General features: G+C 40.9%; 1 protein-coding gene across 2 annotated transcripts; it reads left to right on the top strand.

Moving 5' to 3' along the window:
• Window positions 1-942: 942 nt before the first annotated feature.
• c1qtnf12 (C1q and TNF related 12) lies at window positions 943-24,974 on the top strand. 2 transcript variants are annotated; one of them, XM_024384149.2, is made up of 8 exons: window positions 943-2,196; window positions 13,402-13,506; window positions 13,908-14,019; window positions 14,350-14,537; window positions 15,581-15,689; window positions 15,923-16,016; window positions 21,835-21,913; window positions 23,609-24,974. In XM_024384149.2, the coding sequence occupies exons 1-8, from the start codon at window positions 2,023-2,025 to the stop codon at window positions 23,705-23,707; spliced, it is 960 nt and encodes a 319-aa protein (XP_024239917.1). In that variant the 5' UTR covers window positions 943-2,022; the 3' UTR covers window positions 23,708-24,974. The 2 variants fall into 2 exon arrangements, with proteins under 2 accessions (XP_024239917.1, XP_024239916.1); XM_024384148.2 differs by having other exon boundaries at window positions 944-2,196; window positions 14,347-14,537.

The following is a 24,974-nucleotide window of genomic DNA, read 5'->3' as shown; positions in this document are numbered from 1 at the left end:
GTAAACAATGTAAATGTAAACAAACACTGTAGGCCTATAGCCTCAAAACATGGTTAGAACGATCATTTTGAGATCATGGATGGTCAGTCCTTGCACCCATACCCCTGCCTACAAATTTGAGAGTGGTTCAATTTCTCCAGGCACATCCATCAGCTTTTTACCAAAACTGAGGTAGGGTTTCCGATTTGTTATTATTTCAGGATTCTAGCTTTACTGCATGTACAGCAGGTATGTGTGGATCCCATGCATGAGAGGAATTTGTTTGAAATGTAAAAAATTCTGCTCTTGGCATAAAAAGATACATTTCTTTTGTAAACATTTAACATCGCTCTCAAGAGAATCATTCCTTATTTGAACTGGTCTCCACATACATTTTTTGACAAAGGGATCAGCATCAAGAGATTTACTATAAACCATGTCTTACTCTTTTTATACTGTGTTTGTTTATGTAACAATCAAATGTAAGTGAGGAACAATACATTCCAGAACATTCCAGACAGGCTATTGTATGAGGCGACTCCTTGTAAAAGCAGATCCTATTTCAACACCTATTAAAAACACGAGAACAAGTACATGAAGCCTATGTAGCCCCCTCCCCCCCCCTCCCACCACCACCACCACCACCACCAACATGGGACAGTCAGATTTGGCAATTTGTCAAACAACAGATTACACAAGGTACGTATATAAATTCCTAAATATGATTTGGATCCAAACACAGAGCTACACACACACACACACACACACCACACACACACTGTAGTTTGTCTGCCAAAGAACCTCCTCAGTTTTCCAAAAAGGAGTCAAGCATTTCATCTATGAGATAAAACAGAGACTGAACAAGCCAGCGGGGTTGCCAATTCACTGATGAGAAAAATAGAGGCAGCTAGGGGAAGGAAGAAGAGAGAGAGAGAGGGAGGGAGAGTGACGATAAAACTCCACTGTGAGCACTCCTGTAAGCTCAGTCACAGAGAGCAACAGAGAAGGAGAGAGAGAGTGAGAGTGTGTAACGAGGCAAGCAAGCAACAGGGACTTACCACACACACTGACACACACAGGCAGACAAACAGGGCTCTCTGAGGTGAAATTGCACATGTTTTTGTCACCCCAGAGCAGACGGACTGGGTTGATGAATGAGCAGTAGTGAGTTATGTACAGCTGGGTGTCCTGGACAGCAGAGACTGTGTTGCTAATAACCCTCAAAGTGTTTTTAACACCACTTTGAGGTTTTCTCTCTGGATCTGCTGCTGCGGGGGACCAATTTTATACCCTTTAAGGAGAAAAGAAGAAGGAAACTCTCAAAGGCTAAGAAAATTGGACCATCTCCAACTCCCCGTGGACTTTTTTTTCATTCTCTGTCTACTCCTGAGGGAAGCACGTGTGAGGAGGACTGAGGGATTGAATGCCAAGCGGTATTCTCTGAAGAAAATCCCAACTATTATGGGACTTCCACTTTACCCAACTATCGAAATGCTATGAGGAAGATCCATTGCTCAGTGTGAGAGAAAGAGCAAGAAAGAGGGTGATAAAGAACTCTACCATCCACTTCTACCCAAGGGTTCCCTCCCTCCCCCAGCTTCAAACACCCCTCCTCTCTGCCTCTCTCTCCTTTGCCCCCTGCATCCCCCTCCTCCCCCCCACAGAGCAGAAAGCGTGAAAAATCTCACTAATGGGTTTATTTGCTGTCAGATCTGTGCCGATCTGTCATTCCCTGGGACCACATTTCATAGTTGAGTAAGCCGCCTGGCTTTCTGGCTAGAGTTAGCTGTGCTCCAGCTCCAGCAACACACTGCTGTCTGGCTCAAAGATCATCAGGAAGAGAGCAGCAGCAGGCAGCCAAACCAGGAGTCAGTGTTGTTGTAGTCCTCCAGTTTGAGGTCCAATCATCTTGGTTGGTGTCCTTGCATTTTTGTAACCGGGCGACAACATAATTATTCCCAATCGTTGGACAGTTTGGACAGACCACTGGGTCAGTTGATCGAAGTTTCAGGGATCTTTGGGTTGATTTAGTGTTTGTTGAAGATGTGGTGTGGGCCACTGGCCGTGCTGGCTGTGGTGTTCTGGACCCAGTTTGTCCTGCTGGAAGGGGTGGATGCCAAGAAGGAGAGGAAGAGGACACAGGAGACCCCCCCACAGCACACAGAGGCATACAACACTACCCTCTCCAACAGCGAAGAGGTCGGCGGGAGCACCAAGGTAATGTTTGATTTGAAACGGACTAAAATGTGGTTTTGAAGTCACCGGCACCAGCCTCTTTGCTCTGTCGATCTGCTGGTGTATTTCAAACTTTATGGCCCAAAATGTGTATATTTGGTCTGATCCTAGGAGTGCTGAACATCAGAAGAATGTTTATGATTAGTACGTGGAATATGTCATGAACTTTATTAGCGGTTTTGGATTGTGACTTTTGATTTTGATAACATTATCTTATGAATATCAAAGTACAAACCTCATAGAAAATAACATTGCGGTAGTGCTACCTACATTCAAACAACCTGCTAAATGATCTGATCGCATTCTCCTTAACGTTGGAGTCTATTCTGAGATGTATACTTGAGCTGATAATTAACTTGTTCAATTATGGATTGCAATGACTGGCTATGGGCAGGTAACATGCTCTGACAGATTTATCTGGACTTGATTCAGGCTTTATGAATGTATAATTCATGTCAAAGTGTTTTATAGAGAGAATGAGTGTAGTGGTGTAGTGGCAATAGACCGCATAGAACAGGTTTGCCCTACTGGGTCAAGCCTGAGAAAGTGAGTTGTGTCTGAAATGTGTGCAAACCTAAATGGATGACTTCCTGAAGAATGTGTGGAATGTGGGATGATCAATGCACCAATTAGTCCTCACTATGGGGGGCTAACACCGATTTCCCAGCCTATCAGATTTAAGGATTGTATATTGACAAATCGGGGCTCAAGAGGGTTTGAATCAACGTGAATTAGGGATAAGAAGATGTGACAGTTTAGTCTAAGTTCTCTAAATGTGTAGCCAAAGTATAGTATTTATTCAAATATAAAATATGGACAGTAATTGGCATACAAATAGAAACTTGTATTTTTACACCAAAAGTACAATATGAAAAAGGTGTAGTAAAAGTTGTTTTCTGTTGAAAATACACCATGTGGTACTCGGGTAAACACAAAATGCTCCGTTGCCACTGATTCATACATCTACTTTTCATTTATGTTTCCCTGTCCAAAAACAGCATTTGACCTTTCACATTCTTATTTATTGGTTTATTGCTGGTATTACATATTTCCAGGAGTTTCCAATGAGGTATTTGTTTTGCCTTGAGCCCACCCATTGTGTTGGCATTCTCAAACAACCCTCACTGCCCCATCCGCTCAACACCAGCCCTTCCTCCCAGTCCAAGCTCTACCAGGTTGTCTCTGCCCTGTTGGTTGGTTGGTTAGCCTATGACTTTTATTTGCCATAGATAGAATGGGGATTTGTTTCTGTATTCTCAAGAAGAAGAACACATTAGTCAGCCCTAGCCTGTCTCATTGTGATCTGGCTGTGTTTATTTGACTTGGTTTGCCCTGTAAAAGCAGAAGGCTCTGAAGGATGACCTTGTGTCAACCCCCAGGTTGCTGAAGACTGAGGATTTCTGCACCCCACTGGGATATATCTGTTCAGTTCTCTCTCCCATCTATCCAACCCGAGCCCAGGGTGTCTCTGTCTCCATAGCCCCCCTCCGCCCCCCTCCATCTCTCCCCCCATGGTCCAGCAACAGGCCACAGGCAGACTGCCATGATGTAGTTCCTGGGAAAGTTAGGTGGGCAGATATTTAAAGAGCTTTGGCAGTACTGTTCCCAGCCCATTGATGCTGTCATTCACAGGGCCAGTCTGACTCCGCTGTGTCTGGGACATCCGATAGGGGCGGTGCGGCCCAGAAAAACTGGGGCAGCGTGCCGTGTAAGCCCCTCACAAAGCCCCATAGAAAGGGTCCTGAAAGAGGACACCTCGACAAGGATTAGCCCCCTGTGCCCCCCTCACTTACATTCTTTTCATCTTGTCTCCCACAATCTGAGGGTAATGACATAATCACTCCTAAGACCCTGTGTTATGGCAGATAGTGTCTCGGCCAAATACTGTCACCTCTAGTTGAGGACCCTGGGGTTTAGACTTTACACCTAAGGTTAAAGAGTGTAGATGTTGAAGGTTAGACAATGCAACAAAACTAATTTAGGCTACATAAGACTCATTAAGGCTACAGAAATTGAGCACTTATTATTGTAACGTGGTTTTAGGGATATTTCTCTAATTCTGTACGTAAATCTGTGAAATTCCATTTAGTATGATAAATGACATTACATTAGGTTACATAATGAATGGAATTTTGGTCGTAGGATCATTGGTCGCATAGTATCATACATCTTACCTGGTCGTACAATAGCATATTAATTGAATCATGTGACTTATCACACATCCTGGAGGACGTATAGTATTGCACATCTTTATCTGATACCAGGTTGCTTGTTGCGCTGTAACAAAGGAGAATTACTGGGAGAATTTACGTTGGCGGTTAGGGGAACTAAGAACAAAGATTAGGAGAACTAAAATGACAAATGTTTGGAGAACTAAAACAACAAAGGTTAGGTGAATTTACTTTTAGAATAAGGGTTAACTGAAGAGTTAGCTAAAATGTTCAGTTTTCTCTGACACGACTCAAACATTCAACCTTTGGATTGCTCGAGTGTGCCTTTGGATTGCTAGAGTGTTGCGGATTATGCCCACCCATCTCTCCGACCAACCTCCCTACATTAGTTTCTGTCTTAAGTAACTAGACCATTAGTAGGTATCATATGTCTTGGGGATGCTCAGAAATACATCAAGTATATTTCGTATTGGCTCTGAGGCCAGGCTGCTTATTATGCATTTTGTATGGACAATGTCACAGCAAAATGGAATGCTGTATCATCCAGAGGTCAATGAAAAAGTATCCAGTAAAAAATGAATGTCTACCATGCCAACTGCAAGCAGTGCTTGGTAGCTTTATTTCATGATGGAATCTTAGTTTGTTCAAGTTTTATCACTTAATCCTCACACCTTTACAGGGAAATATAGGGAAATATAGCATTCTTTCTAACAAAGATATCTACGTATATTTCAGGATGTGGTGTATCCCTGAAGATAATCCAAATTCATTACAGTTTTTGAAAACATAGCTTGTCCAATAGAAGGGGTCTCTTGGCACAACTTCCCCCGGGTATGGGGTAAGTTGAGCTGTGGGACAGGGTAAGTTAAGCCGCCTACACATTTCTGTACTGAATTAAATATTACCACTACCATTTTAAAACCATGCCTATCTTTATTTCCCAAACACAATTCACCACAATCACTTTTTTTTCATATTTTGAATAATTTTACACAGGCTTTACACCTTAACACAGACTTTGTACTTTTTAAACACTTTTAACACAGGGTCTGTTGTTACCTCATATCCCAGCGATAATGCCTTGCATTACAACTGCGAAGAAAACACTTACATCTGCTCAACCATTGGCTCAAAATAATCCATGACCATTGGCTCAACTAATTCCAAGGCAAACATTTATACCATATTAGCATACACAGCTACAGGGATACAATTTCATGCTAGGTTTAGGACCTTATGTCGAATGTATAGAAGAGTCTTAAAACTATCTACTTTGGTTTAGATGAAACCTCTAACACAATACATGCATTTGACTTGGTGAAAATCTTTTTTTTTTGGACCTAACTTGCTAACCACTTTTTCCATGTGGTTTCTTCCTTCACAGACTTTATGAAATTCTGACCTCTTCCTAAATATTTGGTCAAATTATTCATTTTGTGTATGTTTGGCTCAATTAACCCCTTTGGCTCAACTTGCTCCACTCTCCCCTACCTGTAATGTTTTGGAGAAAACAACCTCCTTATTAAAGTGATGTTGGCAGGAGAACACCGGCTTGTATCTTCAAACAAGCCAAACAGTTTATACATTTGCATGTTTTTCTTTTTGCTCATGCAGTGGAAAGTCTTCTTGTGATGGCATTCATTTCGTATCTGGCCCAACCCCAGTGAGCGCTGTTGGCAGGATGCAGCAGACCACATTCCATCAGAGATTTTCCATTTGAAATTGATCACAATTGAGGTGTGGAGTGGTGCACTTTGTGAAATTTGGTGAGATGATACAAAGCAGTAACCTTTTGTTCCAAGCAGTAATTCTTTTGCACCAAAATCAACATTATGTCTGCTAAAATCGCTGACAGCACTACACATGTATTTTCTTCTCCCATTCTTTCTGGGCATGTCTCAAAGTAATAACATAGATGGGTAATGGTTCACAGTCCATTCTATCATGATTTCACTGACTAGCACCGTAAATACACTGTGAGGGCAGAACTGCGTGAACAATACATACATTTGTATGTCACTTCTTTCCAAAGTGCAGTAAAATCTGTCCGTGTTGAGCAGCAAAGGGCTCGGTCAGTGAAGGCAGTAGTTGAGGCAGTCAAATCAAACATCACACCTAGAGTGTTGAGTAATGGCTAATCAGTGCCCTGGGGGAGGGCTTGAGTTTCCCCTCTCTCATCCCAACACCATGATTAATGAAGGGGTGTGTGGCACCGTTTGAATTGCCCCATACACAGGGGACCGGACCCGTCACCCACAGGAAACACTAGGCCCACTGACACAATGGGTGCACACACACACACACACACACACACACACACACACACACACACACACACACACACACACACACACACACACACACACACACACACACACACACACACACAGAGTTAGGTAAGTAGTAAAAAGTTATAAACAAACACCTCATCTCTCACACTGGTAAATGAAGTATAGCCCACTAAGCTTGCCCATCACCATATCCAACCACAAGATTGGAAACAGTGAGAATAAGGGTCCCATAGTGAGAGTATGACTTTTATAACATGTCGTAATGACCATTGTTTAGTTACACATTGCACAATCAATTTATGCACTCATTGAAATCCTGACAGACAGCGATAATAACAATAAGCAGCCCTTTGTCATTATATCTAAAAATCTACAAGTAAAATAAACTGTCAGGACGATATTCCCCTGGAAATAAAACTTTAAAAAAAAAAAAAAATATTAGGCAGAGGTCCTGTTTTATTTGGATGACCTCTTATTTTAATAACTTCTAATTGATGCCAGATTTATAGAAATCCCTTAATCTTGCCTGATACGTATCATGTGCTGATCATGTTCCTCTACCTCAGATTCACATTGGACTGGAGTCTTGAAAATAAAGAATAATATGAGGGTGTCTACGCCTACTGCCGTGCAAATGATTGTTAAAATGTTGGCAATCCTTGAATCGTTTTCAGAGCCATTGTTGTTTTGTAGCAAGAGTTATGTATTTCTTTTTTTCCTGTGATATTTACATCAGACCTACATTTGACTGGTGTTGAAGCCAGGGAGAATTTGGCATCTATTCAAATTTGCCTTTCAGATGAACTATAAATTACATTTTTATTTCTCTCTTATATTTTGTGCTTTTCTACTTACAACATGTTTTTAATACCTCATAAAGTAAGTGAGCACAGTACTTACACAATAAAAGTGCTTAAACCTAACAGAACGGAGGACTCTGCACTTATGTGGTAGAGCGGAACCACAAATGGAGGCTATGGAGCACATAAGAGTAGAAAAGATCTCATGAGTATCGACAGTATCTACCTGGTGCATTCCACAGTGAATAAAACCATGGAGCATAACTCAGACCTGGGATCAAATACTTTTTGAAATATTTGAAAATTATTTGAATGTTTGCTTTACCCTGTCTGGAGTGCCTGGGGGGCATGATTTGTATGCTTGGGAATCCTCTATTAGTTCCATTGCAAGTTCAACCGAGCACAAAACGTTTTTCAGAACTTTGTGCTCCACAAATTAAGTATATCAAATAGTATTTGAACCTAGGTCTGGAAAAATGGTTCAGTTTTCAGTTTGATATGGAAGTGGAGCCAGAGTCATTTTTAATGGATCCTCTTACCTACCACAGATACAGGGGGAAATAGCCCCCATTTGAGCAATTTGAAGACTATAATTTGAACACAAAGCAGGTGTGTCAGCAATCAGACTCTCTTCAGATTTTTTTGGGACTTAAGCACAGTTATTATTCCCTAGGAGGTTTCATGAATACATTTGATTGCTTTAGTAGCTCTTACATGTCTTCACTGGAAAGGAATGCACATTCAATGTTTGCATAAATATCTACGGCATGTTGACACTGCAGCAGTTGTTTTGTGGAAAGAAAAGAAAGATGATATGACGGCTACACCATAGGAATTATGTGTACATGCAGCATACCCACAAATACTGTGACTTGAAACGGGCTCGATCCTTTACAGTCGTATCATTTGATCATTTGATAGCACTCTAGAGATGAAAATGGTGTCTACGTTTCACGTGGTTAATATGCAAAGGCCGACACTTTTCTCATATCCTCAACAACTTTTATGTGACATCTCTACAAAGTTAAAGTGCAGCGTTGCGTGCAGGGTGCACCAGTTGCACGGGTTGCACGTCTAACCATATTTAGTGTTGTGGTGGTAAATCCTCTTGTCTATGAGGTGCATCGGGGGAGAACTGCGGTGGATTGGATGCTCATTAGGGGGGAACGGGTGGATGCGTGACGGTGGGGAAGCATGTGGGTTCCCCCTAGCCCAGCCCTACTGTAGCCTGGGGATCCCTGCCTCCCAGGATGCGATAGGCCCTCCCTTAGTTAGCCTCCTAAACGCATGCATGGATGACTGCAAAAGGACTATAACGATATAAAAACAAGGGATTTAGGGACGCCTCTACATCATCCTGTCCCACGTCAAACTAAATATGTACCTGTTCACAAAACATACATTAGACATAATCTTACAAGCTTATTTGTTGGTGTGGCTGGTGCACCCTGCTCTCACATTTACATTTGTTTGGTACAAACAGTAGGATAAAAACACGAGTCCATTCCAAACATTTTATTTTAAGAGCTTTGTCACGGACTAGTCAGTTAACATTACAAGATATTGTTTGCACGGTGTAGGTATTTTTTTTTCTGTACTAGTTGGTGCATTTTAAGCTGTAAATTATGGATACTTAGTAACAAGTTAATAAGGACATTTAAATTAGAACAAGCTAAGAGTTATGTGCTATGCCGTTATGACTACAGAGGCGGCGGCGATGCTTCTTTCTCATTCTTAAGGATTCAGAAACTACCTGCTATGTGGAGTGCTGTTCTGGTTGAGGATCTATTGCAGCCAAAGAGACAAGTTTTAACAGTTATGTCTGTGGCTGAATTCCAAATGACACCCTATTCCCTACATAGTGTACTACTTTTAATCAGGATCCAAGGCCATATGGCACCCTATTCCCTACATAGTGTACTACTTTTGACCAACTCTGGTCATTTGGAACGTACAAAGTGTTTTTGATGGCATGCTGCCCCAGGGACATATTTCCCTCCCTTTCATTGCTTCAAATAAAAATTCTACCTAATTTCACCAAGCTACATCACAAACATACAAATCAAATCAATTGTTGTTTGTCACATACATGTGTTTAGCAGATGTTATTGCGGGTGTAGCGAAATGCTTGTGTTTCTAGCTCCAACAATGCAGTAATAATCTAACAGTTCACAACAATACACACAATACACACAACCTAAAAGTAAAAGAATGGAATTAGGGAATATATAAATATTAGGATGAGCAATGTCGGAGTGGCATAGACTAAATACAGTAGAATAGAATATAGTATATACATATGAGATGAGTAAAGCAAAAATGTGTAAACATTATTAAAGTGACTAGTGTTCCATTATTAAAGTGGCCAGTGACTTCAAGTCTATGTATATAGGGCAGCATATACATAGACTTGAAATGACTGGCCACTTTAATAATGGAACACTAGTCCCTTTAATAATGGAACACTAGTGACTTTAATAATGGAACACTAGTCACTTTAATAATGGAACACTAGTCACTTTAATAATGGAACACTAGTCACTTTAATAATGGAACACTAGTCACTTTAATAATGGAACACTAGTCACTTTAATAAAGGGATTATTCATCACAACTGTTTCCTGAATGATCATGGATATAATGAAGCAATAATTAAATTGGGGAATCGCATACATTGTAGGTAGGCTATTACATATTGTGTCACGATATTGTACATCATGCATACAAACTGGGATGTTCATCATATATAGTGGTCACATATTTGTAAGTAAAGTTCATTGCACTATAAAGATCGGGGCATGTAGCAATATACACCATCCCTTCGGTATGAATAAAGCCCCCACCGATGAGCCAGACAAACAGTGTTTGATGTTCTTAGGAATACCTTTTTAGTTTAACACCTTAAGAATGTCTGACACATTTTCCAAATCACCACTGGAGTGGTGTGCTCTCACAGCTGTTGAAAGACACGGCCATTGGATGGCACTCATACAACAGCCGGGATCAAAGGGAAGTTCAGATTGATACCTGTATCTATCCTGTTCACTTTGTTCATGTGCTGTACGCGCTGATATGAAGGTATGTGAGTGAGAACATTGTTTAATTTGCGCCACAACTCAATAGGAACTGCATTGAACATACAGTAACTGACAGCTTTTCTATTAAGTCATGCGGTGGAATTGTATTTTCTCTGTGTATGGACTCAGTCCTTCATCTGGGGAATATTGAAGATAGTTTGACTGAGGTGCATTGAATCATCATTTCTTTCCAGCTGTGGGAAGTGCCACCATCTATCACTATTGGATGTCATGGTAGCAAAAATATTATGCTGAGTGACGTACAGCGCGATCAATGAAAGCGAGGAATGTGTGTCCATACTAGAAAGACAAAAGGCTTGCACAGATCTAAAAATCCTCATGACTTAATTTCTGATGGATGCACTCCTGACACCAAATAGCAATTCTCATAATATGTTGTGTTACTACCTACACGCGGTATAAAAGTGTAAAAAAAAAAGTGATTTGCTCCATTTTGCAGTTCGAATAACAGTTATAATTACCTTGGTTACAGGCCAACTTCCTAAAATATCGAAAATCCTTTAGGGCACGGTTTTACGCGTTTAATTACACATGCGCGTGCTAACAATACAAGACGATAACAAGCAGAAAGAGAGGCCTCCTGTCCTGGCAGTGCTATTATTATGCGGGGAATAGCTACGGCAGCATATATAATTATAAGTTGCATGTGTGGGCTGATTTGAGGTGGTCTAAAAACATCTGACATACAGTACGATGATCTATGTATGACATCAATGTGAGAGGAGAGGTGCAGTTATTTTGAGACTTGCAGGATGAACCGCCAGGCGTAGCGTTAAGGTCCTTGTTTTGCGTTTCATCCACTGTCAATGTTCAGTGTGCATCACTTAAATCAAACAGAGTTGTCAGAGAGGGTCCTCAGCGATTATTGTTGGTGTTTAAATCAAACGTGGGGTTTAGGAATAGAGTTGCAGGCAGCTCTTTCAGATTCTTTCGGCGTCTCAAACGCAAATAATTTTTCCTATGAGCTTTTAAGGTCGGTATGAAAGTGAGAGGTATAATTAGAGATAATTCCTATGCAGCATGAGCTGTAGAAAGGAGAAAAAAAGGTTCAGTATAACCAATTAAATGGCCCGGGCAGTGTTGCAGTGTTATGGAAAAGATGTGGTGGATTATGCAGTAACAGTATCTTTGGCTTGACAAAATCGGTCTGCCATTTATCTGTCTCCAGGCTTCGAAAACACAACAAAAACCCACAGACGTCTAACAAGCACAAGGCACTGGGTTACTTAACTTGTTTATTTTGTCTGCCGTCACAAGAAAAGAGAGACGAGAGAAGACGGAGAGAAAAACAAACCCAAAATATAAAACCTTTTTTTTATTCCAGTATATTGAAGACAAGACAAACAAGGGGTTACTTTGTTGCTTTTGAACAGAACAAGAGGTGAGTCTCTCTTTCTGTCAAGAAAAGGGGGCATGTTAGTTTTGCAGATAAGTGATCCGTGTCCTCCTGCCAAAACTAAATAAATACAATTTCAGACAGCTCACCTCCATGGCTTGTCTTAATCTCTTCTTTTATCTCCACCACAGTCACTTGATGTTTGGGGAGGAGGAAGAAGGCCTTTGCTTGGGGAGGATTCAAGGCATTTTGTGGTTATTGGAATTCACACAGCATCGCTTTTCACCCAAATGAAATAACGTCAGCCAGGGTGGGTTAGGGTTAGAATTATTTGGTGGCAGAGGCCTTTCATTTTTGATAAATGAGATATGCGAGGGTGTTTTTCTTCAACATCACCACACATCCAGAATCCCTGCATGCCAATCAAAGGTCTACAATCATCACCACTAGCATGAGGGAGTTTCCGCTTAGAAATCATCTACGTCCATGCACTTCTTCAACAGCCTCTGTTGACTTTTTATAGTATGCCTCCATATCTATTATTGTGTTCATCAGGGTCGTTTCGGTCATTTCCTTCCTGTTATAGCTTACATTTTCAATTGTGCGCCAAAAAAAAAAAAGTTTAATTGCTGGTATGTTTGTAGCTAGTTATAGGTGAAAGTGTTGTTGGATGTTTAGAAATCTTGTCGTAGGCTAATTGGTCACTAAAATATCCTTTTTCAGGGAGTCCTGAATGCACGGTATGCTCATGGAAATATTTGTGTTGAAAAAAATCACTTCAGAAGTCTTGTTTATTTTCCTCTGACCCTATTAGGCAATTAAGAATTGACGTGGCACCTGAGTGAGTTATCTGGAGAGAAAAAACAAGCAAAACAGGGAAAGTCTTGGAAAGAAAAAGTGACTGAACATAATTGGCAAAGTGAAAGATATGACACAAAAAGCCTTCTTCCCTCTCTCTGGAATGGCAGTAGATCGGCAAGGAGACATGGAGAGAGAGAGAGAAAGAAAGAAAGAGAGTTCACTTAACAGTGTGACCTGCCTTGATGTCTGGCACCATTTAATAGTATCTTAAGGCAAGATTTTCCAATGGAGGGTAAGCAGAAATTATGACTCATTGGATTCAGTTACATAGTTACAATACTTTGCATTGTGTGCCGGTGGGCGAAATGATTCCAGACTGAAATATCTGATGAATCTTGCAATTAGCACTGTTCTCCTTAAAGAGCCGTTTTGATTGAGGAATAAGAACAGTCTGGGACTAGCGTGATTGTAAGTACATTCTGGCAAAACCCTTAAATCACACTTTATTTCACTGGGCACTTGTTTAATGCTCACCATCAATCAGCCAGGATTATGTAGGTACACCTGCCTCTCCTTGTGGCATCATTGATTCATAGTAGGCCTGTCTTCGTTGCAAAATCAGACCTCTGAAGTGGTTTGATGTTGAATGAAAAATGTCTCATGGGTTTCTCTGTCTCGTGTATCCTATAGAATCCTGACAACCAGAGAGTGGATCCCCTTGGATCATGGATGGACTTTGTGAAACGACCTGTAGGCAACTTCCCTGGGAAGTGCCGCAAACGCAAAAGGCCACTGGTAAATATCACAATGGCTTCAGTAGTGGTTCAAAGAAGCTAGCTGATCAAGCACTGGTTCGTTCATTACATTGGTCACAAAGCATCTAGTACGATACATAAGTAGAATATTGGTTGTTTGAATATTGAAACAAGTTTCTGTTTCAAATCGTGTTCACAGCAGTGGAGGCTGCTGAGTGGAGGCCGGCTCATAATAATGGCTGGAATGGAGTCAATGGAATGGTGTCAATCACATGGAAACCACGTTTGATGTGTTTGATGCCATTCCATTGACTCTCTTCCAGCCATTATTATGAGCCTTCCTCCCCTCAGCAGCCTCCACTGCTGTACAGCAGATTATCTTCTTATTCATATGATCCTATATTATTATGTAATGTGTTATTATTTCCTGGTCTCTGTCAGCCCGGGCCACCAGGTCCTCCTGGCCCCCCAGGCCCCCAGGGACCACCTGGATCCCCCGGGGCAGAGGTCACCCAGGAAGTCCTCCTCCAGGAGTTCAAAAAGATGATAAAAGGTGATATCATATAAAGTCCTAAAATGGCATATAAAGACACAACATGTGATAAAGTCTGATCTGGTTCTTCGCTGTGTATAAGAGGACTCATTGATTTCAAGACATTGGTGATGGCATTGTTACTACTGATGGATCATTGTCTCAGTGAAGGCGGACGTATTTCATTAGTACCTGACCATCTACGGTAGATATTGGGTCAGCAAGCTCACTACTCTATTGGTGTACTGTAGTGCCAGAGAACGTTTTTCCTCAAGTTTAAAGTCAAGTCCATATTCTAGTCATCTTTCTAGTTGAGATTATCTCATATTCCTTCTGTGTTTTAATCAGAAGCTACAGAGAGGAGAACTGCTGCAGTGGACAGGCAGACCAGTACCAGTCCTAGTCAGATACCCACGGCCCACATCGCCCTGGAAGGAATGACCTCTTACAGGCGGATAGAGGAAGCCTTCCACTGTAAACTCAAAGGACCTGTGGTTATTGACAAGAAGACACTAATGGAGTTACAGAACTTTCAGACGGTACGTTTTGGAGGAACAATCGACACGTTTGTAAAGGATGTAGACGTTTGTGAAGTATTTGGTCACCCCCCCCTTGAACATCTTTTGGATCCTCTTGTCTTACTCTTAATCATTCAGTACACAACATCAAGCCCATATTAATATTCACAATCAGGTTTCTATCTTTCTATTTTCTTTCTGTTAGCCGTGTTTGAATATTGGGTTTGATGATTGAACCAGCAATGATGTATAAGAATGATGCCAGGAATCCTTAAGGATCACCACATCCCTACAGTCTGACAAAGCAGTACCAGGCTGGAGCTCAGACTGGCTCCTTGGTCAAAAATACAACGCTCCACATCACTTTCTGGGTCGGCATACAAAAGGCACTCTGTCTGTGACTTGGAATATGGTGTGGAGAGGACAAATTTATACACTGTTTAAATTAGCATGCTGTAGTGGAAGAACTATGCCCAGGGACATTCTGAGGAGGGAGGTTAAAGGGGCAATCAGCAGTTGCCACATCCATTTTTGGATTTATAAATGAATGATATATATACCCATTGATTCTTGAAGAATATATCTTATACAGTTCTCATGAGCTTAGTTTAACTGTCGTGCCCCATCAGAACCCAAAATATAAGCTTGTTTTACTCCAATGTTTGTTAACAAAGTCAATGTAAACAAACACTGTATTGCCTCAAAACATGGTTAAAACTATAACTTTGATACCATGGATGGTCAGTCCTTGTATCCATAGCTCTGTCTATGGATTTGAGAGTGGTTACATTTCTCCAGCCCCCGTCCCTCAGCATTTGACCAAAACAGTGGCAGGGATGTGCTTTGTTATTGTTTCAACTGCTGATTGGTCCTTTAAGAGTAGACATATTACCAAGTTTATGAAATGTCCGTTGGAAAAGTTTGGATTTGATTTCTCCGGTGTTCACTTTGGCAGACGTATAGAAAGCAATTGAGCCCAAATTCGAGATGTAAAACTTGGTTTTTCTATCTGTCACTCATTGTATAACTCCATTCCGCATGTCACATTGTATTTCTCCTTCCAGCCTCTTGCTAAAGGTGCCTTCCTCAGAGGGACAGGAATGGACCAGTCCACAGGGCGATTCACGGCTCCCGTCACAGGGATCTACCAGTTCTCTGCTAATGTTCATATCGGTAGGGAATGCCTCTCTACAATAAGGAAATCTAATTAACAGGGAATCATCTTGGGAAATATATTGATTTGGAAGTTGGAATTCAATATCGAGACAATGAATGAGGCCCCATTTCTACAGATATTTTGCTAAAATATGATATATTTTCAGAAGACTCTGTGGCCTTTTATTCAGAGAGGTGTTTCTGAGCTGGATAATGTCTGACCTCAGATGAACTCTGTTTTCTCCCTGAAGACCACAATGAGGTGAAGAGGAGTAAGAGTCAGCTGAGAGCCAGGGACAATGTGCGAGTGCTGGTCTGCATCGAATCCCTGTGTCATCGATATACGTGAGTGCCATCAGTCTCAGTCAGTAACACTTCACTGTAGGTGTCCTTTGGAATGAATTCATAAAGGCTTTATCACAGCTATATAGCACAATGTAACATTTGTCATAAGCTGTCGTAAGTAGCTTTAAATAGTTATGAGTAACGGCATAAGATGTAATTCAACTTGTTTTGATGGGTGTTATAGATAACTGTTCACCCTGTTGTCATATGCTCTAATGTCAACTGTTAATAGCAACTGCTATTAAACAGTCCACATGACAACTTATGCATTATGTTGTTACATGCTACACAAGAGTCTACATACCATGTGTTAGAGCAGGGTGTTATGTCATTTACCAACCTCTTGTGTCACATTATTACATTTCCTGGAATTAATGATGTCATGACCATGTCATATGACATTAATTTGAAGTGTTATAAAACAGTTATGAGTGTGCTTATACCACAGGATGAGTTGAAACTATCACAAAACTTTACAATTCAAAGGATCTCCAACAAACATTGGCAAATGGGAGCACATATGTACTTAAGATTTTCTTTATGTTGACAACGAGACAATGAACAGCTCCGAGTGGAACCAATTAGACCATGTCCAGATGTAAAAAAGGACACATTATAATGCCATCAACTTGCAAAAAAAACAAACAACCCACAAACATTTTTAAACAAAATGGAATCAAATAGAATTTCACAACAAAATCAAGGTTGCTGGGGCACAACAGGATTTGTGACCGTAAACCATCTGAATAATAATGACCCAGTTAGGTTGAGTTAAATAAGATTTGTTAAGATGAAAAGTAAAATGGGATGTAAATGTGTAACGTGACAAAGAGTATGTTTTTTTTTTTATTCCACCTGTAGCTTAGTGAAGTTAGCTGCCTAGTGCTAGCAGATAGCTAACGTTAGCTAGATAGCTTAAAGCCGTCCGTCAGCTGCGAACCGTGGCTATTGAACCTTGCCTTTCAGTGGGGGAAATGTCTTTGTACCAAATTAAATAATCAAGAAAATCACAGAGACAGAACCCACACTAACATTACCAGTAACAACAACCACAGTGCTTACATTAACTTATGTTAACCCACCTAACGCCATCAATATAACACTATTACCAAAAGTGACAACAGTTCAGAACATAAAGTAACCAGTGATCTAAAGTTTAAATGAAACAACGTTTCACACACATTATTTTCAGAGATGTACGACAGCATGTTCCAGTTCTCGCCAATATCCAGCAACTTCGCACAGCCATTGAAGAGGAGTGAGAAAAGGTTCCACAGGCCACAATCAACAGCCTGATCAACTCTATGTGAAGGTGTTTTGCGCTGCATGAGGAAAATAGTGGTCACATCAAACACTGACTGGTTTTCTGATCCACGCCTCTATCTTTTTTTCTAATATACCTGTGACCAACAGATGTATGTATATCTGTATTCCCAGTCATGTGAAATCCATAGATTAGGGCCTAACACATTTATTTGAATAGACTGATTTCCTTATATGAACTGCAACTCAGTAAAATCTTTGAAATTGTTGCATTTTACATTTTTTTATACCAGGACGTGGTCCATTTTTTACAGCTCAGACCAGTGTATTGTCTCATTTTATTTTTACCTTTATTTAACTAGGCAAGTCAGTTAAGAACAAATTCTTATTTTCAAATACGGCCTAGGAACAGTGGGTTAACTGAACAACAGATACCTGTACCTTGTACCTTGACAGCCCTGGGATTTGAACTTGCAACCTTTCGGTTACTAGTCCAATGCTCTAACCACTAAGCTACCCTGCCGCTCATTGTCAAACACTTCAAATTAATGTCACTTTACTTATGGTGTCTTTGCACATTATAATAAGGGCAGATGACATGTTATGACATCGATCATTCCGTGAAATGTAATAATGGTACACAGAGGTTGGTAAATGACATAACACCCTGTTATAACACATGGTATTTAGACTCCTATGTAGCATGCAATAACATATGACATAAGTTGTCATGCAGATGGTGTAAAAGCAATTGTTATTAACAGTTGACAGAGTATATGACAAACAGTATGAACAGTCATCTCTAACACCCATTAAAAATAGTTTAATTATGGCTTATGCCGTTACTCATAACTATTTAGAACTACTTACGGAAGCTTATATCAAATGGTATGTGCTATATAGCTGTTGTATAGGCTTTATGAATGCATTCATAAGGACACCTACAGTGAAGTGTTACCGTCTCAGTCTATTGATCATCTATCAACAAATCAGTATGATAAAGTCTTTTAAATTTGATTTATTTCACCTTTATTTAACCAGGTAAGCTAGTTGAGAACAAGTTCTCATTTACAACTGTGACCTGGCCAAGATAAAGCAAAGCAGTGCGACACAAACAACAACACAGCAACAAATGGAATAAACAAGCGTACAGTCAATAACACAATAAAAAATAAAGTCTATATACAGTGTGTGCAAATGGCGTGAGGAGGTAGGCAATAAATAGGCCATAGTAGGGAAGTAATTACAATTTAGCAGATTAACACTGGAGTGATAAATTAGCAGATGATGATGTGCAAGTAGAGATACTGGTGTGCAAAAGAGCAGAAAAGTAAATAGAAACAATATGGGGATGAGGTAGGTATATTGGGTGGGCCATATACAGATGGACTATGTACAGCTGCAGCGATCAGTTAGCTGCTCAAATAGCTGATGTTTAAAGTTAGAGAGGGAAATATAAGTCTCCAGATTCAGCGATTTTTGCAATTCGTTCCAGTCACCAGCAGCAGAGAACTGGAAAGGAAAGGCGGCCAAAGGAGGTGTTGGCTTTTGGGATGACCAGTGAGATATACCTGCTGGAGCGTGTGCTACGGGTGGGTGTTGTTATCGTGACCAGTGAGCTGAGATAAGGCGGAGCTTTACCTAGCATAGACTTATAGATGACCTGGAGCCAGTGGGTCTGGTGACGAATATGTAGCGAGGGCCAGCCGACTAGAGCATACAGGTCGCAGTAGTGGGTGGTATAAGGTGATTTGGTAACAAAAAGATGGCACTGTGATAGACTGCATCCAGTTTGCTGAGTAGAGTATTGGAAGCTATTTTGTAGATGACATCGCCGAAGTCGAGGGTCGGTAGGTTAGTCAGTTTTACTAGGGTAAGTTTGGCGGCGTGAGTGAAGGAGACTTCGTTGCGAAATAGAAAGTTGATTCTAGATTGGATTTTTGATTGGAGATGTTTAATATGAGTCTGGAAGGAGAGTTTACAGTCTAGCCAGACAACTAGGTATTTGTAGTTGTCCACATATTCTAGGTCAGAACTGTCCAGGGTAGTGATGCTAGTTGGGTGGGAGGGTGCGGGCAGCGAACAGTTGAAAACGATGCATTTGGTTTTACTAGCGTTTAAGAGCAGTTGGAGGCCACGGAAGGAGTGTTGTATGGCATTGAAGCTTGTTGTGCCAGATGTATACAGAATGGTGTCGTCTGCGTAGAGGTGGATCAGGGAATCACCCGCAGCAAAAGCGACATCATTGATATATACAGAGAAAAGAGTTGGCCCGAGAATTGAACCCTGCGGTACCCCCATAGAGACTGCCAGAGGTCTGGACAACAGGCCCTCCGATTTGACGATTTCACTCTGTCTGCGAAGTAGTTGGTGAACCAGGCAAGGCAGACATTTGAGAAACCAAAGCTGTTGAGTCTGCCGATAAGATTACGGTGATTGACAGAGTTGAAAGCCTTGGCCAGGTCGATGAAGACGGCTGCACAGTACTGTCTTTTGTCGATGGCAGTTATGATATCGTTTAGTACCTTGAGCCCGTGGCTGAGGTGCACCCGTGACCAGCTCGGAAAACCGATTGCACAGCGGAGAAGGTACGGTGGGATTCAAAATGGTCAGTGATCTGTTTATTAACTTGACTTTCGAAGACTTTAGAGAAGCAGTGCAGGATGGATATAGGTCTGTAACAGTTTAAGTCTAGGGTGTCACCCCCTTTGAAGAGGGTGATGACCGCGGCAGCTTTCCAATCTTTAGGGATCTCGGACGATAGGAAAGAGAGTTTGAACAGACTGGTAATAGGGGTTGCAACAATGGCGGCGGATAGTTTTAGAAAGAGAGGGTCCAGATTGTCAAGCCCAGCTGATTTGTACGGGTCCAGGTTTAGCAGCTCTTTCAGAACATCTGCTATCTGGATTTGGGTGAAGGAAAGCTGGGGAGGCTCGGGCAAGTAGCTGCGGGGGGGGCTGTTGGCCAGGGAGTTTTTGAAAGGGGGATGCTTATTTAAGATGGTGAGGAAATTACTTTTAAAGGACGACCAGGCATTCTCGACTGACGGGATGAGGTCAATATCCTTCCAGGATAACCGGGCCAGGTCGATTAGAAAGGCCTGCTCACAGAAGTGTCTTAGGGAGCGTTTGACAGTGATGAGGGGTGGTCGTTTGACCGCGGACCCATAGCGGATACAGGCAATGAGGCAGTGATCGCTGAGATCCTGATTGAAAATGCCTTCAATATCTAGTCATCCCACTCCAAACGTTTTCAACATATGACCATATGGTTCTGATTTGTTCTGGCTTTTGCAACATACTTGGAGTGTAGTAAAAACAAAACAATACCAAAACTATTTTTGCTTTACCCCCAAAAGAGTTAGCTAATCCATTCTATTGTCTGCCAGGGCAGCGTTTCTTGTCGTGTTCTTGAGGCTCTATATTGACAGCAGTCATTGAATCCATGCGTGATAATCAGAGTTTAATGCCAGTTTTATGAGCTGTTAAAGAAGTTGTTTGTTATGCGTTTTGTGGAACAAGTTAGGCATTTCCTGTGTAAAAGTGAAGCACAGCTTTAATAAATGAAATGTCCTCTCACTTCTTCCCCTGGTCCCTTTCGCCTCCAAAATCATTCTAGACTCACCTTTGACACCTGAGAAACCTTGCTGCTGCTTCCAACACCACAGGCCAGGGTCGTTTATCATCATAGCTAAACATTTTGCAATGAAGAAAAGGAACATTTCATATTGGAAAGGTTCAGGTAGTCCCTCCCTGTTTCAGTCCTATTTTTTTTAAAATTGGTTGCCGATTGAATATGACCCTGAATAGAGAAATGCCCTTTTTGGGATGTGTGAAGGATGAATTTTACACACTCATTTGTAAGTACCAGAATATTACACACCCATTTTCGGTGATATGAGAACTGTTGTTCACATACTTTGGCCTTTTTTTGTTTATATAAAGTAAGCAAAATCTGAAATGTTGAAACGAACAGTACCCAAGATTTCCTCCATATATACAGGCCAACAACCTTGCTTCACAACCTGGTATTATGAAAGAAATGTATAAATAATATTGTTATCCGAAAAAGTGGGCTCATTCTTTTTTGCCTTTCCACCCCTATGCCTCCAGCCTGTCTCGCTCTCCCACACATGAAAATGCAGAGAATGTGCTATGAGGCTCATTGCGATGGCAGTTAAAGTGAAGACAAACATGATTGATTCACCATAAAAATGTTGCGTTTTCCACGAAACAGGAGCCAGTGGTCTCAGCAAGAGTTGTAACGACTAGACTCCACGCCTACTCTATTACATATTACTCTCTGCACTGCAGGCTTCATTAAAGACTCACTGTAATGATTATGATGATTCAAGACTCAAAATGAAGCAATGGCATGTTTATTTAATGTGTACAAAAACATATTTTGCATGAAGTATCATGCAATTAGATGATTTCGTTTCAGAACCTGTTAGGTGTGTATAGATTAAATAAAGTTATTTAGAACAAATATAAAGTTCAGGAAAAAAAGATGATGATTAATTGTCAATCATTTTTTGTATTCTTCGTCATTGCAGGTCATTAGAGATGATTGTTGGATTGGAAAGTAACAGCAAGATCTTCACAGTGAATGTGCAAGGGTTACTAGAGCTACAGGTAGGCTTATATTTATCAAACCACGCTCACCATTTAGATTCTCCAGTAGGGTTGAGCTGAATATAAAGCCTTTAAGAAGGGTTGAGAAGTATGATTACTATTGTACAGTCATGGCTAAAAGTTTTGAGAATGACACAAATATTAATTTCCACAAAGTTTACTGCTTCAGTGTCTTTAGATATTTTTGTCAGATGTTACTATGGAATACTGAAGTATATTTACAAGCATTTCATAAGTGTCAAAAGCTTTTATTGACAATTACATGAAGTTGATGCCAAGAGTCAATATTTGCAGTGTTGGCCCTTCTTTTTCAAGACCTCTGCACTCCGTCCTGGCATGCTGTCAATTAACTTCTGGACCACATTCTGACTGAAGGCAGTCCATTATTGCATAATCAATGCTTGGAGTTTGTCATAATTTGTGGGTTTTTGTTTATCTACCCGTCTCTTGAGGATTGACCACAAGTTTTCAATGGGATTAAGGTCTGGGGAGTTTCCTGGCACGGACCCAAAATATCGATGTTTTGTTCCCCGAGCTCGTCACCAAACTGTTCCTGGATGGTTGGGAGAAGTTGCTATCAGAGGATGTGTTGGTACCGTTCTTTATTCATGGCTGTGTTCTTAGGCAAAATTGTGAGTGAGTCCACTCCCTTGGCTGAGAAGCAACCCCACACATGAATGGTCTCAGGATGCTTTACTGTTGGCATGACACAGGACTGATGGTAGCACTCACCTTTTCTTCTCCGGACAAGCTTTTTTCTGGATGCCCCAAACAACCGGAAAGAGGATTCATCAGAGAAAATGACTTTACCCTTTACAGTCCTCAGCAGTCCAATCCCTGTACCTTCTGCAGAATATCAGTCTGTCCTTGATGCTTTTCCTGGAGAGAAGTGGCTTCTTTGCTGCCCTTCTTGACACCAGGCCATCCTCCAAAAGTCTTTGCCTTACTGTGCGTGCAGATGCACTCACACCTGCCTGCTGGCATTCCTGAGCAAGCTTTGTACTGAAGGTGCCCTGATCCCGCAGCTGAATCAACTTTAGGAGATGGTCCTGGCACTTGCTGGACTTTCTTGGGCTCCCTGAAGCCTTCTTCACAACAATTGAACCGCTCTCCTTGAAGTTCTGATGATCCGATAAATGGTTGATTTAGGTGAAATCTTACTGGCAGCAATATCCTTGCCTGTGAAGCCCTTTTTGTGCAAAGCAATGATGATGACACGTGTTTCCTTGCAGGCAACCATGGTTGACAGAGGAAGAACAATGATTCCAAGCACCACCTCCTTTTGAAGCTTCCAGTCTGTTATTCGAATTCAATCAGCATGACAGAGTGATCTCCAGCCTTGTCCTCGTCAACACTCACACCTGTGTTAACAAGAGAATCACTGACATGATGTCAGCTTGTCCTTTTGTGGCAGGGCTGAAATGCAGTGGAAATGTTTTTTTTTGTGATTCAGTTCATTTGCATGGCAAAGAGGGACTTTGCAATTAATTGCAATTCATCTGATTACTCTTCATAAAATTCTGGAGTATATGCAAATTGCTATAATACAAACTGAGGCAGCAGACTTTGTGAAAATTAATATTTGTGTAATTCTCAAACCTTTTGTCCACGACTGTATAATGAGTTGTATTATCACTAAAACAAAACAAATAGTAATCATATTCTTGCTTTTAAAATGTTATTGTATCTCCTCAGGTTGGACAGTACACCTCAATATTTGTGGACAATGGAGCTGGGGCATCCATCATAATACAGAATGGCTCTGACTTCATGGGCATGTTGCTGGGTGTATAGCCTTACGTCCTGGCCTTGGAGCTGGGGGTATACCTTACCTCTTCCCATTGGACACCAGGGCCCTGGCCACGCAAGGCATCTGTATCTAATTGGACTACTAACAGACGCTACTGGCCTATCACCATCCATGGAGGAGAAAGGACCGTTTTGAAAGCTTTAGGACTGTGTCTCTCCACAGACACCATGAAAGCAAGCACTCCCTTGGGCCAAGGAAGACATTAAGTACATTCCAACAGACAAATCCTAATAGACAAGACTTCGAATCACTCAATGAAATGTTTTTATTTAAAAGGTTTTCATGTCAATCTATTCATTTGTATGGCAGTAAGTAAGTACAGTACATAGACCTGTGAGTGTGTATATACACTGGATGATGCAAAGATGCTCAGATGCATTGTACGAGATGCATGAGAGCAACATTAGTTCCGGTTTTGGGGGTTTCGTCACTGGTTATTTGGACTTATCAGGATTGGGCGAAGGCGGTGCTTAAACTGTTTCGCCTCAAGTGCTTCGTGCGTGTGCCCACATGGATCAGAGGGGGGGGCTTTGGCTGAGAGTTTCCTTTTGTGAGGGTGGAGACTTCATTTTTGCTGTAACTCTCAATTTCTAACACGTATGAACACAAAAGTTAATCACGCAGCTGACCAAATTTACACAACATTTTACTTCTGGGTTAACAGAGATTAGTTTCTGTCTGGAACTATTTTGTGGGATTCAAATCCAAACTAACCAATTTGGTTAGAGCGTTTAAATGAAATGCGAGTGTGTTGGCCATTCTGTTTTATACCGATGTATTTAATATACAGTGTTTCCAAGTTATGCTTATGCCAAATTATATAACTGCCATGGTCAAGCAGAAAAGATGTTAAATATTGTTTTATAAAATGCCAGTTGTTTCAGCAAAAGAGACTGATCATGTTATCTATTCAATTAGAAAATACTCACATATAAGATTTGTGTTGTGTATATCTATACGTTTTTTTTTTCGCCATGTAGTTGATGAACTTTTCTGTAAATTATTATAATATTTAATTAATACACATGGTTAAGAATTGAATTTGGACGTACATGGAGTTTATGTTCAAATGTAACCACAAATGGATATTCATATCTTTTCTCACCCTAGGGATTCATTTACAGGTTATATAAAGTTTCAAGACTAGCAAAGATTGGAGTACCATTATGTCTTATACTGATTTACTTTTTAATAACTAATACAGTATGATATATTGTAATGAGATCAAAATTAAACTATGGTCAAATATTA

Source organism: Oncorhynchus tshawytscha, linkage group LG22 (genome assembly GCF_018296145.1).
Source record: "Oncorhynchus tshawytscha isolate Ot180627B linkage group LG22, Otsh_v2.0, whole genome shotgun sequence".
Classification (NCBI taxonomy): domain Eukaryota; kingdom Metazoa; phylum Chordata; class Actinopteri; order Salmoniformes; family Salmonidae; genus Oncorhynchus; species Oncorhynchus tshawytscha.
Note: the sequence above shows the minus strand (reverse complement) of the source record. Positions and strands in the feature narration are given on the sequence as shown.